The sequence below is a fragment of the Lepidochelys olivacea genome, assembly GCF_965140295.1.
Source record: "Lepidochelys olivacea isolate rLepOli2 genome assembly, chromosome: 17".
Taxonomy (NCBI): domain Eukaryota; kingdom Metazoa; phylum Chordata; order Testudines; family Cheloniidae; genus Lepidochelys; species Lepidochelys olivacea.
In genome coordinates this window covers 20,229,341-20,250,425 of record NC_140427.1, presented here as the reverse complement: position 1 = coordinate 20,250,425, position 21,085 = coordinate 20,229,341, and the positions used below count along the sequence as shown (strand labels likewise).

Genomic DNA, 21,085 nt, shown 5'->3' with positions numbered 1-21,085 from the left:
CACATTGGGATAGCAAAGCCTTGCGGGGTGAGTGAAGCCCTGCAGCCCCCGTGCTCACCAAACTCTCCAAGGTAGCAGCACAAAAATCACTGAGCTGCCTGACGTATGCAATTCTGTTGGCTTGACTCAACTCGGGCTTCGGCAGAAGAGAGAATGTGGGCGTGAGGAGTGACAGCAATGGAGGGGAGAGATTTATTCATAAGAATTCATTGATTTGACTTAGAACAGCATGTGTGACTTACAGGTTTGGCAGGGAGGTGTGGGATTGTGTTTGTCTATTGTTTTCATGGGATTGCATGTACTTCGGCAGGCTTCATACATGCTCGTCTTCTAAGAGTGGGCAGGGTGAGCTTTAGGGGGCGCTCTTGCAGCTATTGAGACCTTAACCTTGGTTACACCCTTTCATTAATACTGCAGTTACAGTGATTCACCAACCTCCTATGATCGGGCATGGGAGCATTGGAAATTCATGCCTCTTCATGGCAATCTTTTTACTCCAAAACTCAGGAGTTGTGTCCAAATCTGTGTTAATAGATTCTAAAGCCAGAAAGGACTATTGTGATCATCTCGTCTGACTTCCTGTATAACACACCATAGGACTTCCCTGAAATAATTCTTGTTTGAACTCAAGCAGATCTTTTAGACAAATATCCAATCTTGATTTAAAAATTGCTAGTGTTGGCAAATCCATCACAGCCCTGGGTAAATTGATCCAATGGTTAATTATCCTCACTGTTTTAAAAAAAAAAAAATTCATCTTCTTTCCAACCTGAATTTGTCTAGCTTCAAATTCCAGCCACTAGATGTTATACTTTTGTCTGCTTGATTGATGAGCCCATTTTTAATTTTTTGTTCCCCTCGGAGGTGCTCACAGACCATCTAATACAGATTAGAAGAGTCATCTGTTTCCTATTCAAAAAGTCCAGCTCATCCCTGCGTCCTGCAGTGTGAAATTGAGTGAGTGTGTTGCAGCGAAGCTGCTTGCCAGGAGTTGTGTGTTACATTATTTCTGTTTTTGGGTACAAACCAATATTTACTAACAAGCTCTTTCTCTTTGATCTGGTTCTTTAACCAGTCGAAAAGGAACGCTGACTGGAAGTTCTCATTTAAACGAGTTTCTATTTCTAATTAAACAAAAGACAGCAGCAAGCTAAAAACAGCATCTCTCCCTGCAGCTTGTTATCTCTTATGCACAATGGTGCAGCCAGCTGGCTGCAAACCTTAACTCATTCGTGTTCTCATTAGGACAAAAGAATTTTCCTCCTCTCTTGATGAGACACAAGAATATAGAGCAGCTGCCATTTTCTGCGGATGGAATGTTTAGTTTCCTCATTTCTAATGGGTTTTTTTCAGGAGCTGGAGTGGGTGGGAGTGCATGTGTATATATATAATATATATATATATATATATATAAGTCCTCCTCCCAAATGGCACAAACAGCCATTGAGATGGCTTTTTATTGCGCATCTGTAATCAGCTGCTTCCTAGCCGGATGGGCAAATGTTAATCATTCCAACTGGATGTTGCATAGAGTTATAACTCCATCTCGGGCCTGCTGATTGCCTGGTAATTGAGGAAAGGATTGGGATGTGTGTTTCTACCAGTTGAGATCCCCCTCATTAGGACGATGTTAGGCTGTAAATTACAGGGTGACCTTGTTGAAAGCAGATATTTTCTCTTAGAATAACATCTCATTATGGAAGAGTCATGGGGCATTCAGAGATTGTAAGTGTTCAGAGGCCATGACATTATCCTAGCAATTCATCAGAGGGGTGTGTGGATGTGTACATAAATGTGCATATCATTTTATGCACACACACGTAGATACCCCTCGGGTGCCGTAGTCTGGGCATCTAAACATTTTAAGATTTTATTCGTTCATTGCAAGGTAATAGTCTAACATGCTTTTGAACAGGTTTAAAACTGTGTCCTCTCAGCTTATTCATGAGCTTTTCTGTGGTGTTCATCACTAGCTTCTCCACTCCTCAGCCAGGATGTGCTTCCTCTCATTTCACAGGTAGGCAGAGAGAGAAACTGAGGTTTGCCCATTGTTGCACAGGGCTCTAAACAGACCCCAGGTCTCCTCCCAGCCCTGACCCTCAACACAAGACAGGCCTTGCTCCTTGTTGGTCATGAATTTCCTTTTGTGACGCTTAGCACAACCAGGGTTGGAATAAATTTAACGCTCTGGGGGCTGCCTGTTTAGATTGTGCTTACACCTAGCCCTGTTCAGCCTTCTGGATCCTGTTCCTACACTGATGGCTTTGAGCCAGCTCAGTTCAGGAAAGGCGCGTCATCTGTTCTAGTCACCTCGTTCTACTGAAGCAGGGTTTTTGTTTAGAACACCACATTTACTGACTTTGGTGGACTTGTGCTACTTCCTGACATGGCAGATCCCTGGGGTTGATAGCTACTCTTAACAAGCGTTAACAGACGATGTTAACAAAGCCACAGCAGTAAGTAGCTGATGCAGCCTGGCCCTGATTACGAGGTTCTTTGAACACTCATAATAGCTACTGGTTTAGATTTCAAGCAATGTATATGTTAAAAAGTTTACCTGTTCATGTTAATGACAGCCCAGGATGCTGTACTTCTAGTGAACCCTTTCTTGGTGTGTAAAGGAGATTGGTACTTAGGTTTTGAATCGCATGTAAAGAGAGCGACTGATTACCAGGTTTTTCAGTATTTCCGTCTGCACAATAGCTTGGTTTTTGGCTTTTGTCTCTGGCTCGGCAATTAATGACTAAACCAGAAGGTGGCAGCACTGTACTACAGGGAACGTGAACTCCATCTGCTCTGTAGCTAGTTCGCTTGGGGTTCGTAAGACTGAGCTGGTGACTCTTTTCAGCAATATAAACCGTAAGAGAAAAGCACAACAGGGTATCCATCCTTGTCCGTACCTATCCTTTCATTACGTGGGTCCAACGCGATTGTTCTCTCCTTGATTCTATGGCTCCCTTGGATGACTCTTAATCGGTGGCATAACTGTTCTCTGCAGACATCTTCCCTAAATTCGATTTGTGCCAAGTTAGTATCTCCTCCCATTACGTCATGCCCTCAGGTTTTTAGTATTGAACACTAGTTCAGTATTGCAACATCTCTCCTCTTTAGTCAGCCTTAATGAGCGTCTCCAATTAAAATGCAGTTCTACTCTGTAGAGTGACTAAAAATAGCATAGCAGAGTTCCACGTTTGCCTCATTTTCATACCCTATTTGGTCAATTTACAAGGGAAAAGATGTTTTTTTTTTCTGTGGGTTCTACAAACTCAACCTGGGTTCTGAGACTCAAGCTGAGTTCTTCCCTAATGCACCATCACCGGGCCAAGTTAGACTGCCAGCAATACCTGTGAAATCCAGCCATCTTCAGTCTATGGCCTTAGTGACGTCTCTGAGAACCCATTATCTTCAGAACATGCCTTTATTTCCACCCAGGTTGATACACACGAAGGAAGAGAAGTCAGCTCATGTTCTGAGTTGTATGGGTTCTCTGCATGGTTAAGAAGAATAAGATTTAGTAACAAAAGTCAAAAGATCTGGGAGTAGAAGAGGGAGCAATCTGTGCTACCGCCTATATTCTTTTTGCTAGTCTCTGTACATCAATGAGTAACAAATTTATTTTTGTTTATAGAAAACCAAAATGGCCAGTGCTGATGCAGTTCAAAGGCTGAATGGCTCTGACCGATGGCAACATTGTAAAATCCAAATACATGTGTGGTGAGGAAGGGAAGTCTGGATATGGGGTTGGTATACCACAATTTGGCTGACGCGAGGAGGCTGTCGGGAGGGTGGTACCAAATGGAGACCGTCTCTCTCCTCCCAGACCACTCATTTGGTTGCTAATCTCATCTCCATTTCGCTGCCTGTGAATACAGGATCTTTAGAGATCAAGTGATCCAGGAGTTGTACTAGTCATTCAAAAACTCCTGTGTTCTGAGGAGTATAAATAGTGGTGGTTAAGCTAAATCTCCATTGCCCATCTTTGTTGGGGAGGCTGATTTGTCCCATTTTCGTGAGAAAAGAATCTTTCGCAGCTGACATCGGAAGCTGCTCTGCACCCGAGTCTGTTTGCGGTGGCGGGCTCTTATTTCTGCAGCAGGTGAAGTGAGCTCATGTTTCTGAGCGGGACTGTCCTTCACAAGAATGGGAACAAATGAGTGTCGGTTGGAAAGGAGTATGAGAGAACCGTTTCCGCTAACGGTGCTATCTGGGCGATTTATCGTGTTAACACCATCCACAAACTGCCCCGTCAATCAGTATGGTTTGAGCCGAGATTAGTAATTGGTACCAAACTAATCAGGAAACACACACCAAACCCCAGGTCACGTGATTAGACTCTTCGTTGTGTCTGTGTCTTCCCTGCAGCATTAACAGCATGCACTCTGGGGACACTGTTATATTCAGCTCTGACAACCAGAGCTGGTTTGGGCTGAGAAGCCCATCATATGGATTGGTTGGAAACCCTCGCAGTCCAGGGTTCCCACCCCCCCTCAGTTAGGTTATAAACCTATTTAAGATGGGCTGGGTCTCCATACTTTCCCCATTCTCTCTTGCTGTCTCTATTACCCCCTTGGGTGTTCTCTCTGCTGAGGTCAGACCTAGAGCAGGTGCGTTTGGTCTTGTTGAACTATCTCCTGGAGTGAATGCAAGGGGGGCCTTAGCCCAGCCCTCTTCTATTGGGTTGGGGTGGCTCTGTAGGCCCTCTTAAGAGACTCTATCTTGAAACATGAAAACCGATCCTATTCATTTGGAAAGAGTGACTAGTTAGAACCAGCTAACATGCTCTTCTCTTCCCCTCCCTCCCTCCCCCTCCATTTATTCTTGGGGGTGAGGGGGTTATTCCTTTCACTAGTCATTTTCATGTACTAAAGCTGAGAACTGGAATGCTCATTAAGAAAATATGCATGGCCATTGAGCCCACGCAAAGGCCAGAAGTGACCAGGTTTGCACACAATCTGAACTGTCACTCATTAAGCAGAGGAGAGAGCTTCACTTGCTCATAAAGACTTTGCGTGCAAGCATCTGGGTTTTGTGGTAGAACCTCAATTAATCGTGTGTTCCTGAAGGGAACATACAGGGACTGAGGGGGGAGGGATAGCTCAGTGGTTTGCGCATTGGCCTGCTAAACCCAGGGTTGTGAGTTCAACCCTTGAGGGGGCCATTTAGGGATCTGGGGCAAAACTTGGGGATTGGCCCTGCTTTGAGCAGGGGGTTGGACTAGATGACCTCCTGAAGTCCTTTCCAACCCTGATCTTCTCTGATCCTCTGAGAGGATTGAAAAAGGGCTGGGATGGGCTTGTCCCTGTCAGAGCACTCGGGTGCTTGCTGAGTAGCAGAGCTGAGCCGCAGGGATTTGGGGAAGGCGACTGTGTTCTGTAGCTGGATGTACCTTCTGCAGCGCTCTGGGGCTCTGGAGGGTAAAACTTGTGGTGGATTCATTTAAATTTTAAAAATGGGGATTTTGATTGAATTCAATATGAAAATACCACCTAGCTTCTATGCAGTGCTTTCCTTCCAGAATGACTCTGCCAGTGCCCTGCTGGGTGACCTTGGGAAAGTCACGTCCCCTCCCTTCCTCAGTTTCCCCAACTTAAAATGGGGGTGATAGCTCCTTTTGTAAAGTGCTGTGAGATCTATAGATGGTGCTATGTAAGAGCTAGATGGTATATTTTTTTCCAAAGGAGGAAGCTGATTGCCATTACCCTTGTGACTTTTTGCTGCCAGTCTGCCCGGCGCCTGGTTTTCTGAGCCATGGAAGACCTACCAAAGAAATGAACCCCATTCCCCAGACGGAGTTGGGGATTTCCTCCTCCCTGCCCATGTGCTGACCAGTCTGGGGTTTATATGAGTCCGCTGCGCTGTACTGGAACGTAAGGACTCTGACAGCGACACTGGCAGGTTGCAGCTGGCTCTCTAGTGCTGAGTTAAATGCCTCTCGGGCTGCTGTGCCCCTGGCTTCGATGCCTCTTTGCTGTGCCTCCTGGCCACCTGAGGCTGAAGTTTCTTCCTCCTCCGCCCAGCTTGTCTGTTGCAAGATGAATGCCTCCCTTTGGTGTCCCCAAGCCACGAAATCCTGGGTCAGATATGACCACACTGCTCCTGGTTAATATGCCTCTGCTGCTGGCTGGCTTTGTGTGTGAAGGGGAGAATGAAGAACTCCCTTTCGTTAGACCCAGAAGTCCATTGCACATACCAGAGCGGAGTTGTTGCTAGATTCCTACCCTGTCTTCAGTCAGCAGAGATGGCCCAATCTTCCAGTGCCCACCTGTGTTCAGTCGCAAGTTAAATTTCATGCCTCACCGAACTAATCCGAAAACACACAAATACTTCTCTACAGTGTTTGAGTTTTGGCATGTCACTAAGTGATGCAGAAAGTGGGGGAGTCTTACACAAACTTTTAGTGACCAACTCATCACCAAGAGGCTAAAGAGAAATGTTCTATGCTGCATATTTTGTTTCCTTTCCAGTGACAAATGCCCCCTGAAACATTCATGTTTGGTCCCATCTTTGCAATGAGGCTGGCAGTGCAGTTCGCCTCAGCATTCTGTGTTTTCTCTGTCCCATTTGGGCCAAAGGAGAGTTGTCCAATCATGTTTTAAGTAGCTGAGGACTAAGGGATTGCCAGATCGAGATGGAACCTGGTGCATGGAGAATATAGAAGTTTTTGCTGATATAGTAGAATTCACTCATTTGCTGTTTTCTATCTATCAAGCTCCCTGCTCGGCTGATAAATGAGCAAGACAAGGCCTGGGGATGAATATCTCTTAAGCTTTCCTATTGTGCTTTCCCCTCAAATGGCCAGGAAAATGGCCAGCAGCTGTGAGCACTTAGCTGTGGGGTTTATATCCCATCACTAGCTTATATTTTTCCTATAGCACCCATTGCCACATAGCCTCAAAGTGCCGTACACAAATCATATACCTTTATCAAGCAGTGTGACCATTACTGCATCAAGAAAAGGAGGACTTGTGGCACCTTAGAGACTAACGCATTTATTTGAGCATAAGCTTTCGTGAGCTCACGAAAGCTGATGCTCAAATAAATGCGTTAGTCTCTAAGGTGCCACAAGTCCTCCTTTTCTTTTTGCGAATACAGACTGACATGGCTGCTACTCTGAAACCTGTCATTACTGCATCGTGTATCTTTCAGAGAACCAAACCACAGATGAGTGATTGGGGGAGTACGGTTACTAACTGAGCAGCAGTGCTTAGATTATGATGTATTTAATTCAGAAGGCCCGAGAAGCTGAGAAACCAGCCGCTTAGTTTTGTTGCATTTTACTTACAAATACAAATTGGACACCACATTGGTTTTAAACAGGGATGGGTGGGGAGCATGGATTGTAGCAGACACTGTATATTTATACACGTTAGCTGCCAAAAGTCGACTCTGCAGCCATCGTAGGAAGATCTCCTTCCAATTACTGCGTAATCATTTAACACCTGCTACAAGGTACTTCTAATGTCGTAGGTGTTGCACTGTTCAGCTGAATGGATCATTCCAAGATCTTGACTATCAATCAGTGCTCTGACTCTGAGGCAGTTTTAGCTCCTGATGGGTGTCTGGCCTTTATTTTTCGGACCAGAATGGCCCTTTTTCAGCTGTTTGCTGGCTAGACCTGCGGTGTGCACTTGTCACTGGCCCCAGCAGTATTTTCTACCTGGCTGCCCAGACCTAGCTTGGTTGGGTTGGGAGGGTTTGGACAGTGCCTCTGTTTTAAATGGTAACCTGCCTGTGTGCGGACAGGGATCATCTTTTTGCCACCGGATAGCGCCAGAGAGCAACTGCAGGGCGGGGAGATTTCAACGTGCCTCTTTGGAAAAGTGGTGAGACAAACCCTGGTAGAAGATGATGAATACTTGAGTGAGGAGGATTGGAGATTTTTTTTTATGGGGTGGTGGGGGAAACAGCACTAAACAAGGAGTCTCACGGCCGCGCAGGTGATCCCAGCCATCTAGCCGAGCTCTGTGTTCCCTGCACGATGTGCTCGCAGCCGCGCCAGGGAAGCAGACAATTCGCAGTGCTGAGGTCGGCGTGTGCGTCCCCAGCTAGTTTCTCTGCTGCCTGCAAAGAGCAGTTCATCAAAGCAGAGTTTAAAGCTAGAGTGCCTCTTGCTTCTCCTCATGCTGCCAAAGCCCCCTCATTCCCCAAAGTGAGAGGAGAAGTAACATGATATTTTAGTCTGGCAGAAAGCAGCATGCTAGTGCTGCCTGGAGTGAAGGGGAGCCACTTTAAAAAAATAAGTGTGCTCCAGCATGCCTGCTGAAATCTAGCATCATTTTTCCTTCTCTTCCCCGCCCTGCCCCCACCACGCTCCACCCAAAAAACCAATCCCACTGCCATAAAGAGCAAGTTAGGGGATGTTTAATGGTGTAAAAAACCTTAGAAAGCCATTTTCGGGTCTGGATTAAATACTGATCACTTGTATAGTACTTAACCTCCAAGCATGTCTGATGTTCACGCGCCATACCTCTGAAGGGGGAAAGGAAGTGGAGGACCATGACTTCCCCGAAGCTCCAGAGGGAACCTGTGTCATTGTTAAGGTTGGAGCTGGGGAGTTGCTAGTTTTCAATCTTGTGCTCAGACCAGGGCAGTGCCTGTTCCAGTCACCAGGCAGGGACAATACTTGGCATTTAACTAGAGGTCACCTGCGCCCATTAGATAAATAAACTGGATGAAGGGCCCTGTGGCCCTAATCTGAGCTATCTTGCACCATTTAACTTGAATGTATCTTAAAGTTATTGTGCAGGAGGCAGATTGCAGTGCTGAGGTGAGGAGTTGTTGCAGGAAAGGGGTATGACTGAGTATGAGCAGAAGATCCTAAAGCACCTGTCAGTCTGGTGTTAGTGCTAAAGCCACTCTCGTATAAATAGTGTGGATCTTATTCTCCAAGGATCTGAACGCTTCCTCTGATAGTGAAAGGTTGCTTCACCCATCTCCCAACTGAAAAGTCAAATTGCATCTGTGGCTGTAGGAATGATTGTTCAGATACGCATCCGTGCAAATGCCCATAGCCTCCCAGCTGGGTGTCTCTGTAATGAAACAAACGCACTGTATATGCCCCATATGCAGCTTTAAAATGCCAACAACTCTCTCCTCCTGGGAAGTACCATATGCCCCCCTAACCTTTGTGGGGAGAGACTGCTGTACATCCGAGATCGCGGGGAGGGGCTGTGAGGACGGCCTCCTTGTTGAGCATTGGTTGCTTTACTCTGCATATAAACCAGCCAGCCACATCTCTCTGGCGCTCCTTAATCTGTTCACCTGCTTTTCTCAGTTTTCTTCCTCGTTTTAATGGGCTAGTAAGTGGAAGATTCCTGTTTTAAGCAGCAGAACATTACACTTCATTAGCTGCATTACACACTTGGTTTAATTTACAATTCGCCTTAGATAATAACAAAGTAATCTCATTGCTCATTCTGGTGAGCATCTTATCTCCCCTCCTGGTTTACCTCCACTCCACGGAGGCTGGTAACGAAAGACCCATTCTCTTCCCACCTAGCCACCTCCTCCTACTCCCTTGTTAATATATTTCACTCTGCCATTTGCATTGAGCTGTGGGTCTGAGCTGCCAGAAGAGATCATTCACAAATGCAGCACGGCTGCTTAATGCAGGTTTCTCTAGGGCCTGGTCAAGCCTGTTAGATTAGCTACAGAGAATGTTTCTCACTAGCACTGTAATGCACCATGTATGTTTATGGTGTTAAATACATTTTAATAGCCTCCAGCATGGGATTTTTGAAGGAGCCTCAGTGATTTTAGGTATCCAGATCCCTTTGAAACATCATTTGAGTTCCCAACTCCCTGGGGGAATCCTAGCCTAAATGCAAAATTATCACTGTTCAGCCAGACTGTGTTATAAACTGTTTGCTACACCTGCCTTTGAATGGTGTTTAAGTGTGACATTTGCCAAAAGCCAGGTGAGAGGCAAAATCAGCTAGTTTATGATAGTCGGTGATTCAGACCAGGGTTTTGTCTGGGATTAGTAAAGCAGAGACTGAAGCCCCCAAGATGCTCGGTGGGGGGGGGGGTGTCAAATCTGACCCAGGCCCAGCATTAGTCCTCGTGCCATGTGATTTATGATGGAAGGGTGGGTCTTGAAAGAGGGCTGATGCAAACAGGAGCAGCATCCTTACTTGATGCCATTGGGGGGTGCATGGTTTGGGATGTATAAATAGATTAGCTAGTGTGATGATTGAGCAGGGAGTCCGAGGAGGTTGCTCATTAGATCAGAGTGGCATTGGCAGCTGGCAGTCAGCATGGAGGATCCTCTCTTGGTTAGTGATGGAAGAATCGCTCAGCTAAGGAAATCAATCTCTAGGCTTTTTTTTAAAGCACTCGGCATTATGGCATCTAGAGCTTGAAATACAAAATAGCTAGCGTACATGCGTGTGCATGCCATAATTCTGGAGCACTGATTCTCTAGCAGCTGGTGACTGATGCTTTGTAAAACTTTTGAAGTATTGTAAAATATTTGCAATATTCGTGTCCTTTTCAGAGCAGTGTACAGGGAAACCAAAAGAAACCATCCAGAGGAGCAGCAGACTTTTATAGAGGCGGTTCTGTAACCAAAGGTCAAGCAATTTAGTACTAGAAACCTGGGGGACACTTTAGCAGAAGAACATTAGACGTGGGTTTCCCTGTATGTGATGTGCAGTGTTGTATTCCATTCTTATATCTCTAATGAAAATAAACTTAGCTCTTATATGGCACTTTCCATCAGTAGCTCTCAAAGTGTAACCCACACACCTCCTGGGTGTGGTGTTCTGTCCCATCTAGTGGCACCGAGACCACTTAGAGAGAGAGATTGAGTCTATTCTACAGCCTTAGCTAACAGCCAGATGGCTTTTAGCTCATGCAATAGAGGCTCGTGCATTTAGCTCCAGAGGTCCCAGGTTCAATCCCGCCCACTGTCGGTGTTACAAAAGCACTTGATGGGAAAGGTCAGCATGATCTCCATTTTACAGAGTTTTATATGGTGTGATCTTGGGTAGTTCTATGTGTTGAACTCAGGCTTACACCTCCATAGCACCCAATGTGCATTTACAGCGACAGAAGCTTTTTTGTTAATATATTGGGTAGCAGTTCTCTATTAAGAATCTTCATATGATGCCAGGTTAGGATATACAGCTCCCAAACTCCCAGATTACACCTGAGAGGGAAGGTCTTGTGATTTGAGCCTGGAACTAGGGGCTTGTTACTGCCCGGCAAACCAGGCTGTGAATCACCAGTCTGTAACACCCCAAGTGAACGCTGCTACAGTGGACTAGAAGTCCGGGCATGTGCTTTGGCTTCTACCACATGTAATGTACTGCAATATTTGCAATAACTGGATATCATACAGCACGTGGTAGACAAATGATTGTAGTGGGAAGGACTTGCAATCAGAGACTGTTCTTGTCTGTTAGACAACCAGTTGGGAGAATCACCTGCTTCAAAATCTGCATGTTGCCTCTTTTCAAACTGGGTTCCTCAGCAGATCCTTGCAGAGCGATAGAGAGTTTTCATTTCTTAATTAGTGTTTTTCACATAGGAAGAAAGTTCTGTAGACGTTCTAGCTCCATCCAAACAGCTCAGACTGGGGCTTATAGGGACTGGCTCGGGGGCAAAATAGGCTTCATGTATGTACCGCTTCCAGTGCCCGTAGGGAAACTGGTGACTTTGTCATGCAACAGACTCTGATCAACAAAGCACAGTTAACCGTCTCTCCTCGTTGGAAGTGAGGGAGGCTGATCTCAATTGAAGTTAAGGTCTGGAAGATCCTGTCGATCTGAATAGATGTTTGAAGCCTATCGCTAGTTGGGGTATTTTGCCCTCCTGACCCACACCACTGCTGCACGGTGTAATATCACCTTTCTTGGCTGCATACCCAGAATTAGTATTGCAAAAGGCAGTGCTTGTAGAAAAGGCCATGTTCCTCTGGACAGGGCAAGCCTTTAGCCTCTCTCTACCTGGCCCATCTTTTACATGTCCTCCGTGGACATTACGCTCTCTGCACCATCCACTCTGCTGTGGCCCGCTATTGGTCTCATGCTTTACCAGCAGTGGTCTCCTAACAGCAGTGCAGTTTTTTCCCCTCTCCTCCCTCCCTCAGATACCAAGAGCGTTCTAGGAGGGACTCTAACTTTGGGCAGCCCATGAAGAGCAAATAGCAAGATTGCATTGAAACTTTGGGTCTCCCATGGGCTGCCACTGCACTGTCAGATTAACATGGGTCTCTGATGGTTTGGTGATATCTACTTATCATAGGTCATGATATCGAGGCAAAGTCTCAAACATGGCCCAGCTGCATAACATGTGCTAAGCCAAGTTAATCCCTCGAGTCCTGGGTGACCTACTAACCATGAATGCCTCTCCTCTTCTCTTCCTCTCCTAGGTGGTGGCTAACGCGGTGGCTGCCTTGTCGGAGATCAGCGAGTCGCATCCCAACAGTAACTTGCTGGATCTAAACCCTCAGAACATTAACAAGCTGCTGACTGCCCTGAATGAATGCACTGAATGGGGCCAGATCTTCATTCTGGACTGTCTGTCTAACTACAACCCCAAGGATGACCGCGAGGCTCAGAGGTACACCCTTCATGTGTGGCTAGTAGCCTTCCTGCAGTAAAGTTCTGACGGATTAGCTACAGTGTCCCATCACCTGTGTGAGGGTGGGGGCTTGATGTAATGGACTGTGATACAGGCCTCAAATAGCAGAAATAGACTTCAAATGAAGCAGTTTGAAAAGCCATGAGGGCTTGATATTCCAGGTATTGCGCACAGAAGAATCCATTGGGAACTGCTATTAAGTTGCACAGACCCCCATCTCTCTGCTCTCCATGTTTCCCTTAAACGGCTAGACTCTTCATAGTATACCATGGGTCCAGCAATGGATCCGCCAAGACCAGTGGTGGTGTGACAATTGGTACGTGCACTTCGCACAACACAGAAGCTGGTAGCACTACGCCTCTTAAAGGAGACGTGGAGAAAATAAATGGGGCTCTGTGCCCTTTTTTTGCTCTTTTTGCATAAAGAGGGGCCTGAAATCTTTTTTTGTTTTCTTTGTATGAAACAGCTTGTTTTCTCACATTATTTCAGGTTCTGTCAAGGCTGGAAAATTCGATGGTGCCAAGAAAACTAGTTTAAATTATGGCATCACGGGACGGACGATAAAGTTGAGGGATGACATGAGGAAGCAGTTTCCGTCACTGTTTAAAACTCATTGTTTTGGGGAATACCTCTTTAACGTCAGTGACTGACATTGAGAAGAAGAGCTTGTGTTAGATTTCATTCCCCTAATCCCCGCTCTTCAGTTAAGATGTCAAGAAGTCCTAGCAAACGTGTTAGACCTTCCCTGGTCCTCCACCAAAGCCAGGAAAGACCAATATCTACGTCCTGCGTAGTAGGGGGGAAAATAAGCAGAAAAAAGCACTGCTTTAAAAAAAATCGCCTTCTGCTTTCGGTATCCTTCATAAAGAAACTGAAAGGGCGCAAGCCTCCTTTAATTTGCTGGTTTTTTTCCAGTGCCTGCATTTTTGAGGCAGAACAGATAATCCCCTTTAAAAAAAATTTGCAGGCAGTTTTACTGACTTTTCCCCTCGTCCTTGATATTTTAAGATTCCCTTGTCTTGTTTCAGAAAACAGGGTCTTGGTCAGCTCTAGGACCCTACAGAGATCTCCAAGCCCCAGGCCTGTGTTGTCCTAGCTTCCCCCGAATGGGGCTGCCTGTTGAACAGCTCTGAACATGTCCCACTCACTCTTCATATTTAAATTCTCTAAAAGTCAGGGTGTGGAACTGAATGGAATATAAATGCAGTTTCTGCCTTATATGGTGGTTGGCATTGCTGACGTCTGATTGCAAGGGGTTACTTGCCAACCATGGGTTCCTGGGTCCTGTTGTGTTTCTGAGAGACCCCCCATTCAGCTGAGGTCTTATGGGAGAAATTCAGAAATAATCTGAAAATCCACATAGTCTTTTCTGTCTCTAGCATCTGTGAGCGGGTGACTCCCCGGCTGTCTCATGCCAACTCGGCCGTGGTGCTTTCTGCTGTGAAAGTCTTGATGAAGTTCCTGGAGCTCTTACCCAAGGAATCTGACTATTACAACATGCTGCTAAAGAAACTGGCCCCTCCGCTTGTCACGCTGCTGTCTGGAGAGCCTGAAGTTCAGTATGTTGCCCTGAGAAACATCAACTTAATTGTGCAGAAAAGGTACAGGCCAGAGTGCTGCTCTCACTGGGTGTGGTGAAAGGGGATCTGGCTGAGTTAATCCATTCAGAAGTTTCTGTGTGTCCAGGTGTGCTAATTGTGAGGACCCAACCCCTGGCTCTGAGGAGTTGGTTGACTAGTCCCGTTTCCTGTATTCTGGAACGCACGGTTGTCGGCTAGAGTCATTGACTGTTTTTACAGCTGATTAGTTCTACCAGCATCACTGTTGTGTTTCTTTAGCCAGCCAAGATTTCTTGGGGAAGGTGATTTAGGACATGCATTCCTTTCTCCCCTCTCCCTGCCATAGAAACACAAAAGATCCTTCCCTCCACTCTCAATCAAGGAATCTAAACCAGGAGAAGGAGATCAACATTTATTTTTCTCAGCAGGTTCAAATACTGTGATCTCTTGATAATATTGAGAAGGTGGGATGGGTGTGGCACAGGAGCTGGTACATTTGGGGAAAATGGCTCTATGTTGATATAGGTGTCTAGCCACTGACGGAAGAACTGAAGGAGAGACTCTGGTGGTGTAGGTGGCATGATGTGTTGGGAGGGTGTTATGCGTGGGTGCAGGGCAGGTGGGGATGGAGGCAGAGTTAAAGCAGCTTGAGCCCGGCAGCGTAAAAAATCAGAAGGCTTAGAGGTAAAAGATGGGTGTTAATTGGCAATGCAGGTCTAATATATTTGTGTGCAAATCATTGCTAGGCGCTGGTACCATTGTGTTCTTAGCAAAAGCGAAGGTTGTCCTAAAAATCAGGTCATCGTTGTTGAAATGGAAAGTCATTGAGTTAAAAGTGTGTGCAATTGTGTTGTGTGTATGTGTGTGTTCCCCAGGCCTGAAATCTTGAAGCAAGAAATCAAGGTATTTTTTGTGAAGTACAACGACCCCATCTATGTCAAACTGGAGAAGCTGGACATCATGATCCGCCTGGCATCCCAGGCAAACATTGCCCAGGTCAGTTACTCCAACTGCGATCATATCCCCGATGGATGGGGTATACCGGCTCCAATATGCATGCCGTGAGGGAAGATTTATGCACAAATTAATACCTCTAAAAGTATTCTCTGAACTGTGGTACAATAAACAGCAGCAAATCAGTGTTAACTCTGGCACAGTGTACAATCTGCAGTTACTTAACAGAGGGGTTGGAAATTCCTTAGTGATTTAGATGTTAATAGCATTGTACAAACCTTGCAACACACTTGTTAGGTAGGTTTCAGGGTAGCAGTCGTGTTAGTCTGAATCTGCAAAAAGAAAAGGAGGACTTGTGGCACCTTAGAGACTAACAAATTTTATTGGAGCATAAGCTTTCTTGAGCTACAGCTCACTTCATCAGATGCATGCAGTGGAAAATACAGTGGGGAGATTTTATATACACAGAAAACATGAAACAATGGGTGTTACCATACACACTGTAACGAGAGTGATCAGGTAAGGTGAGCTATTACCAGCAGGAGAGAGAGAAAACCTTTTGTAGTGATAATCAAGGTGGGCCATTTCCAGCAGTTGACAAGAACGTGTGAGGAACAGTAGGGGGATGGGGGGAATAAATGTGGGGAAATAGTTTTACTTTGTGTAATGACACATCCACTCCCAGTCTTTAGATAGGGGGTACATTTTACAGACTGGAGTTGCAGAAACAAACAGAGCTGAAGTCACTTGCATATGAGTTGGTGGCAGGGTCGAGATTAGAACTTGTGAATTCCTGCCCACTCAGTGTTCATATTCCCATTCTGTGCTGCTTCTGTCCTGTCATCCCAGTACCTGAAATTCCACCATGGTCTATCCCTTCTCTCCTAGGGTGTGTTTCAAGCACTAACCCCTCTTCGTTAACACAGAGCGATTCCATCTGCAGCTGATGTGCCACCCTGTTCCATTTTATAACTAAATATTCTTGTTTAATGTGGCATATTTAAAATAGCTGTTTGTGTCACAATTTATGGAAAGTGATGGAGCAAGGCAGCCCCATGTCACTGATCTGCGGGGCACATGGAAAATCTGTGGAAAATCAATTGCCGGCAATATAGATGTGTAGCACTCCTCTTGGATTTTGGTCTGCAGATTCCTCACTAAATTTTGAAGTGCCTTTTGCTAGATAATGCAGTTGATTTTCAAGAGCTGCAGAGTAGTCTGGAGGACTAAGATCAAAGCTGAGAACTTGGACTCTCATGTCTCCTTCCCAGTTCTAAAGCCACATTTATAAAGCAGGCAAAGCTCAATCACAGAACTCAATAATGGCCTCAAGTGGAACCTACTGAGAATAAACCCGTTGCTCCCCATCTGATTCACTCTGTGTTTCCACTTGGGACAAGACACTTAATCTGTTCCTCAGTTTCCCCATTTGTGAAATGGGGATACTTGCCTCTGAGGGGTTTTGAGATGTAGCTGATGTTGGTACAGCACTTAACGTTACGTAGAGCTGTACGTCTGTAAACGTTGTACATGTGCCTAGAACTATGGATGGGCACATTTTAAATTAACCCAACTAAATACTTTGAGCCCAGAATGTTTAAAGCTCTCTGTGCTCTGGGGATCAGTAGCTTCATTTAATTTTCAAGTACCTAAGTGGCATGGCTAGGTAGAAATGGAGGAGGGGCCATTGGAAATGTTATCCAGACTTCATGGCTCAAATGACTCGTATTTTGGGTGATGCTTTTCCCAACAGGTCCTGGCGGAACTCAAGGAGTACGCTACCGAGGTGGATGTTGACTTTGTCCGCAAGGCTGTGCGAGCTATTGGACGATGTGCTATCAAGGTCGAGGCAAGTAACTAGCATTGGTTTATAGGCTTTACTCATTGCCACAATATCTGAGCACTTCAGAAATCTGAATGGATTTCTCCCCTTCGGCCTTGTGTGGTTTCTTATCCTTATTTTAGAGGTTGAGTCACTTGCCCCAAGTCATACTCTGTGAGTGTGTGTGTATGCGTGAGTGTGTGAGAGAGAGAGAGAAACAGAGTCTGGGATGGAACTCTGATCTCCTGAGTCCCAGCTCAGTGCCTTAATCACAAGATTGTCCTCTTTCTCTCGGATCCCAACCTACTGGAAGGATAGTGGGCAGATCCTCGTCTGAAGTAAATTGTCATAGCTCTATTGGCTTCAGTGGAGTGATGATAATTTATACCAGCTAAGAATGCCCTAGTCGCTGTGAGCTGGATCTTTAAAGGAGAGGTCCTATTTGTTTCATAAGAAATGCAGAGGACTCAGTGCAATGAAGGAGTGGCTTGTGTCCCCAGTTCCATTTAAATAGGACCTACAAAAAGAATTGGGGAGTGTTTTTATTTTTTTCAGCATTCGGAGTTGAAGTCAACTGCAAAACACACTCAAAAAGACTCTATCGGGTTGTCTAGTTTTAAAGATCTGTAAAACCTGAAGCTTTATTCAGATGTCTGTTAGTCTGATTCACATGAATGGCTTTCCATGAACATTTGCAGTTATCTAGAACAACAGTGTAAAAGATCCCTTGTCAGTTCAACAGCCACCTACAAATGACAGTATTAAGGTGGTGTATTGATTTAACTTTTAAAGCAAATCTGTTGTTCTGAAAGGTGCTCGACAGCTATCACTGTAGTGTAAGGTTAGGTTTGTAGTTAAAGTGATTTAGATAAGCCAGTGGAAAGAGCTGTGTGGACTGTCTTATTTCCCAAAAAAGGCTGATTTAAATGGAAAGAAGAGTATCCACACAGGTTTGCACCACTTGGACTAATCAGTGCAAGTTTGTATGTAGACAAGGCCTCAGACTGCTTCATCCATCTGCAGGATATATATGGACTTTGATTAGCCCTCTTATCCCCACCACCTTGCTGTTCCCTGGTTCTTCTGGCTCAGATCAGTGCTGATAGAAAAATTTGTCCCTGTGATGGAGTTTCCTCCTCCATCTCTCAAAGCTGCCCAGAGGCAGTGATCAGCACTGGTCTGTCTGGATTTCCGGGCTGCAATGTCGCCGGATTCCAGCATGCGTCTTCTGTGGCCAAGTAGTTGGGAACAGGTTATTTGAAGAGTAGCAACGGTGACGGAAGAAGAGGATCTGAGATTGAAAGAGCAGAGGCTATTAAGCAGTTTGGACGAATTAGAGGTGGTACTTTTTAGGGGCTAGGCTTCTCAGCCAGTCCCTGACAAGTCCACTCCAGGCCCTTTAGAATCCCTTCAGGTTAGAAGTTGGGCTACGTGTCCCTCCTCAATACAGAATGGACAGCACATTCCCAAGGTATCTGGATGTCATCGGAGTCTGTCTCTCCCATCTGGTATTCATAGAATCATAGAAGATCAGGGTTGGAAGGGAGCTCAGGAGATCATCTAGTCCAACCCTCTGCTCAAAGCAGGACCATCACCAACTAAATCATTGTGTGAGGGCCATGCCCAGCATGAACAGAGGCTAACAATGTCCCAGCTAATTTGCAATGGCAGTGCGTTAGCATGTAACCCTACCCTTGTATATCCTAATTGGTTGAGTTAAACCTTGCTTTTAGCAACCTCCCTTTGATGACTTTGCTTTTACAGAATAGTTCTGTTTGTCTGACAAGAACCAAATTTAAAAGGTGGCAAGTACCATGCAGCCTACTACAGGGTAAAATGATACTTTCATCTCTGGGTTAATCAGTATCTGTTCTCAGTGCCCCAGAGTTTACTCCAGGCTGTTTTCACTGCACATGGGGACTAATGGAGGGTTCACTGCACTCTCTCAGCCATCCACGTGCTTGAGTTTCTGATGACTTAGAAATCTGCCTTTGACAGAGGGTGCAGCCAGCGGGAGCTCATGATGAATGAGTGTTCACAGGGAACCACATCTCTGGCTTCAAGAATCCTGCCTTTCATCTAATTGTGTCTCTTCTAGAAGAGTGGGCTTGTGAATAAATTTGTATCTACTGTGACTCGAGACAGCACAGTGGCGGTATCTGGCGCAGGCATAGAGGCTTGTGTCTCACCTGCAGGGTGAAAGGGAAGCACGCCGTCCACAGCTGTGATCGGAGGAGTACAAATGAAGCCTCAACATGGCTCCAAAGGCTTCGCTGGCGGAGGCTGAGAAGAGACTGCATGAAAGTAGCAGAGCTGCGGCTAACGTAACAAGCACTATGGACCGGGGGAAGGCAGGGAGAAGGGAGTCGTGTTGTTAGTGGACTTTGGTCCAATCTAAGGAACCAGCAGCATTTTAACAAACCTTGCAGTATTTGTTCCTCTGTTGTGCACTTCATAGGACGCTGCAGAATTGTACTGGGTTTCATTTGGTTTCTATATAGCACGTTTTTTTTTTTTTTACTCGTATCCCCCCAGATGAAAACCCTTCCTGCTTTAGTGCTGGCTCCTATAACTGGCCAGTTTAATAAAGGATGTACATTTTTCGGTAAAGTGTCCACCTGCAGGAACCTCTGAAATGCCCATTTTAAAAATAGCTAACTATCCACAGGAGACGTGGTGCATCTTGCCATGGGGATTTGAGGACTGCTTCACTGAACAAATCCCCCGCTGGCCGCTCCGTTTCAAGGGAGGCTCATGCTAAAATCAATTACACATATTATTTAAACAATGAATGTTGTCCCCTGCGTAACAGATCACACTTCAGTGTTCAACAGGGAAGAATTGCAAACATTAACTTGCTTTTCCTGTTAACTGTTTGCATTTCTAAGCACTTGGACAATGAAGAACTTCCCAAATCTGACCCATGTCTCTTTAAGATCATATAGTAAAAAATAAAAGGAGAAGTCTTTGTTCCCAGAGAGTGAAGCTTTGGAACTGTCCCACATCCACCAGGAGGCAATGCCAGGGGAGGGGGAATAGCCCAATCCTGCACAGCTACTTGGCTGGCAGAGATGGTATTTGGCCTGGGGCCTTGCTGAGATCCCCAAGCACTGCCTTGTGCTGAAGAGACAGCCCACAGGTCTGCCTGCATGAGATTTGTTAGTTGGTTGCACTGAGGCTCTTCTGGTTGACAGGCCTCAAATGATGTTTTGTCAAGTGAGAGAAGAGATCGGAGCAGCCTGTAATCAAGGCAGACACCTTTAAATTACAAGAATTCAGATTGCTTTTTCCCTGCCATCTTAATAGTGTGGTACATACCGAGCAATAATATGGAGAGGAGGTTTGTATTCAGCATCTGTCTGTCACTGAGAATTTCTGGGTCTTCTGCTTTCAGTGCAAGCATGCAGAGATGGAATGAGGCAAATGACATGGGTGAGCCACGTTCTCTGCTTTGCCCAAGTCAGGGCTTTAAGTCAGGCTGAGGTTTGTCTTAGAGATTTATGCCCATTGTTAAACTGAGTTTACAGGTTTCCTGATTTAATCCCCCTTTGTTCCTCTTCCACCCTCCCCCAATGCTCTGACACTGTGTAGCTCACTCAAATTGCAAATCCACTTGAGTAAGTTCTGTTTGTACCCTATACTGAATGCTTTATGAGTATATTTATGGGGGCTGCTTATGCACTGCCGTGAGCAATCTGTTCCTCACATTAATCACCTGCTGTGTAATGAGGCGTCACATGCACTCCCCTAGCTCCCAGTTGGCTATCTTCGTTTTGAGCCCTCTGGTGTCTGAGCCACTTCGCTCTTTTGTGGCATCCTGCTTCGAGTAACCCTTTATCTCCTCTCCCGTAATGAATACAGCTCTCGTTTCTAGGGTCTCCATATGGCACGGAGAGCATTCTAGGGGCCAGTTGTTGCCACTTTTATGGAGTCCGAGTCTGGGGTTTGAAGCTAGTTATTGAGTAAGATGCACTGGTAATACCTAATCTTCCTGAGCTTCCAGTCCGGGGTCTGTCACTGTCCCTGCAGTGCTTGCTTTGTGCTACTAACCCAGCCATAGCGATGGCTTTTTGCTGCTTCTCCCCCCTCCCCGCCAACACGTGCACACCCACGCCTTCTGCCGCCCCTCTCCAAGTACCCCACTCGTGTCTGAACAGTGATAAGC

The 21,085-nt window shown here is 45.7% G+C and overlaps 1 protein-coding gene across 4 annotated transcripts in view; it reads left to right on the top strand.

The window, feature by feature from the left end:
* AP2B1 (adaptor related protein complex 2 subunit beta 1) overlaps nt 1-21,085 on the top strand; it is a 97,820-nt gene that overhangs the window by 18,150 nt on the left and 58,585 nt on the right. For all 4 annotated transcript variants that reach the window (XM_084651018.1, XM_084651016.1, XM_084651019.1 and 1 more), the window contains 4 exons: nt 12,374-12,564; nt 13,965-14,186; nt 15,020-15,140; nt 16,852-16,947. In XM_084651018.1, the coding sequence (XP_084507144.1) occupies nt 12,374-12,564; nt 13,965-14,186; nt 15,020-15,140; nt 16,852-16,947 (630 nt within the window). The remainder of the gene's footprint in view (nt 1-12,373; nt 12,565-13,964; nt 14,187-15,019; nt 15,141-16,851; nt 16,948-21,085) is intronic.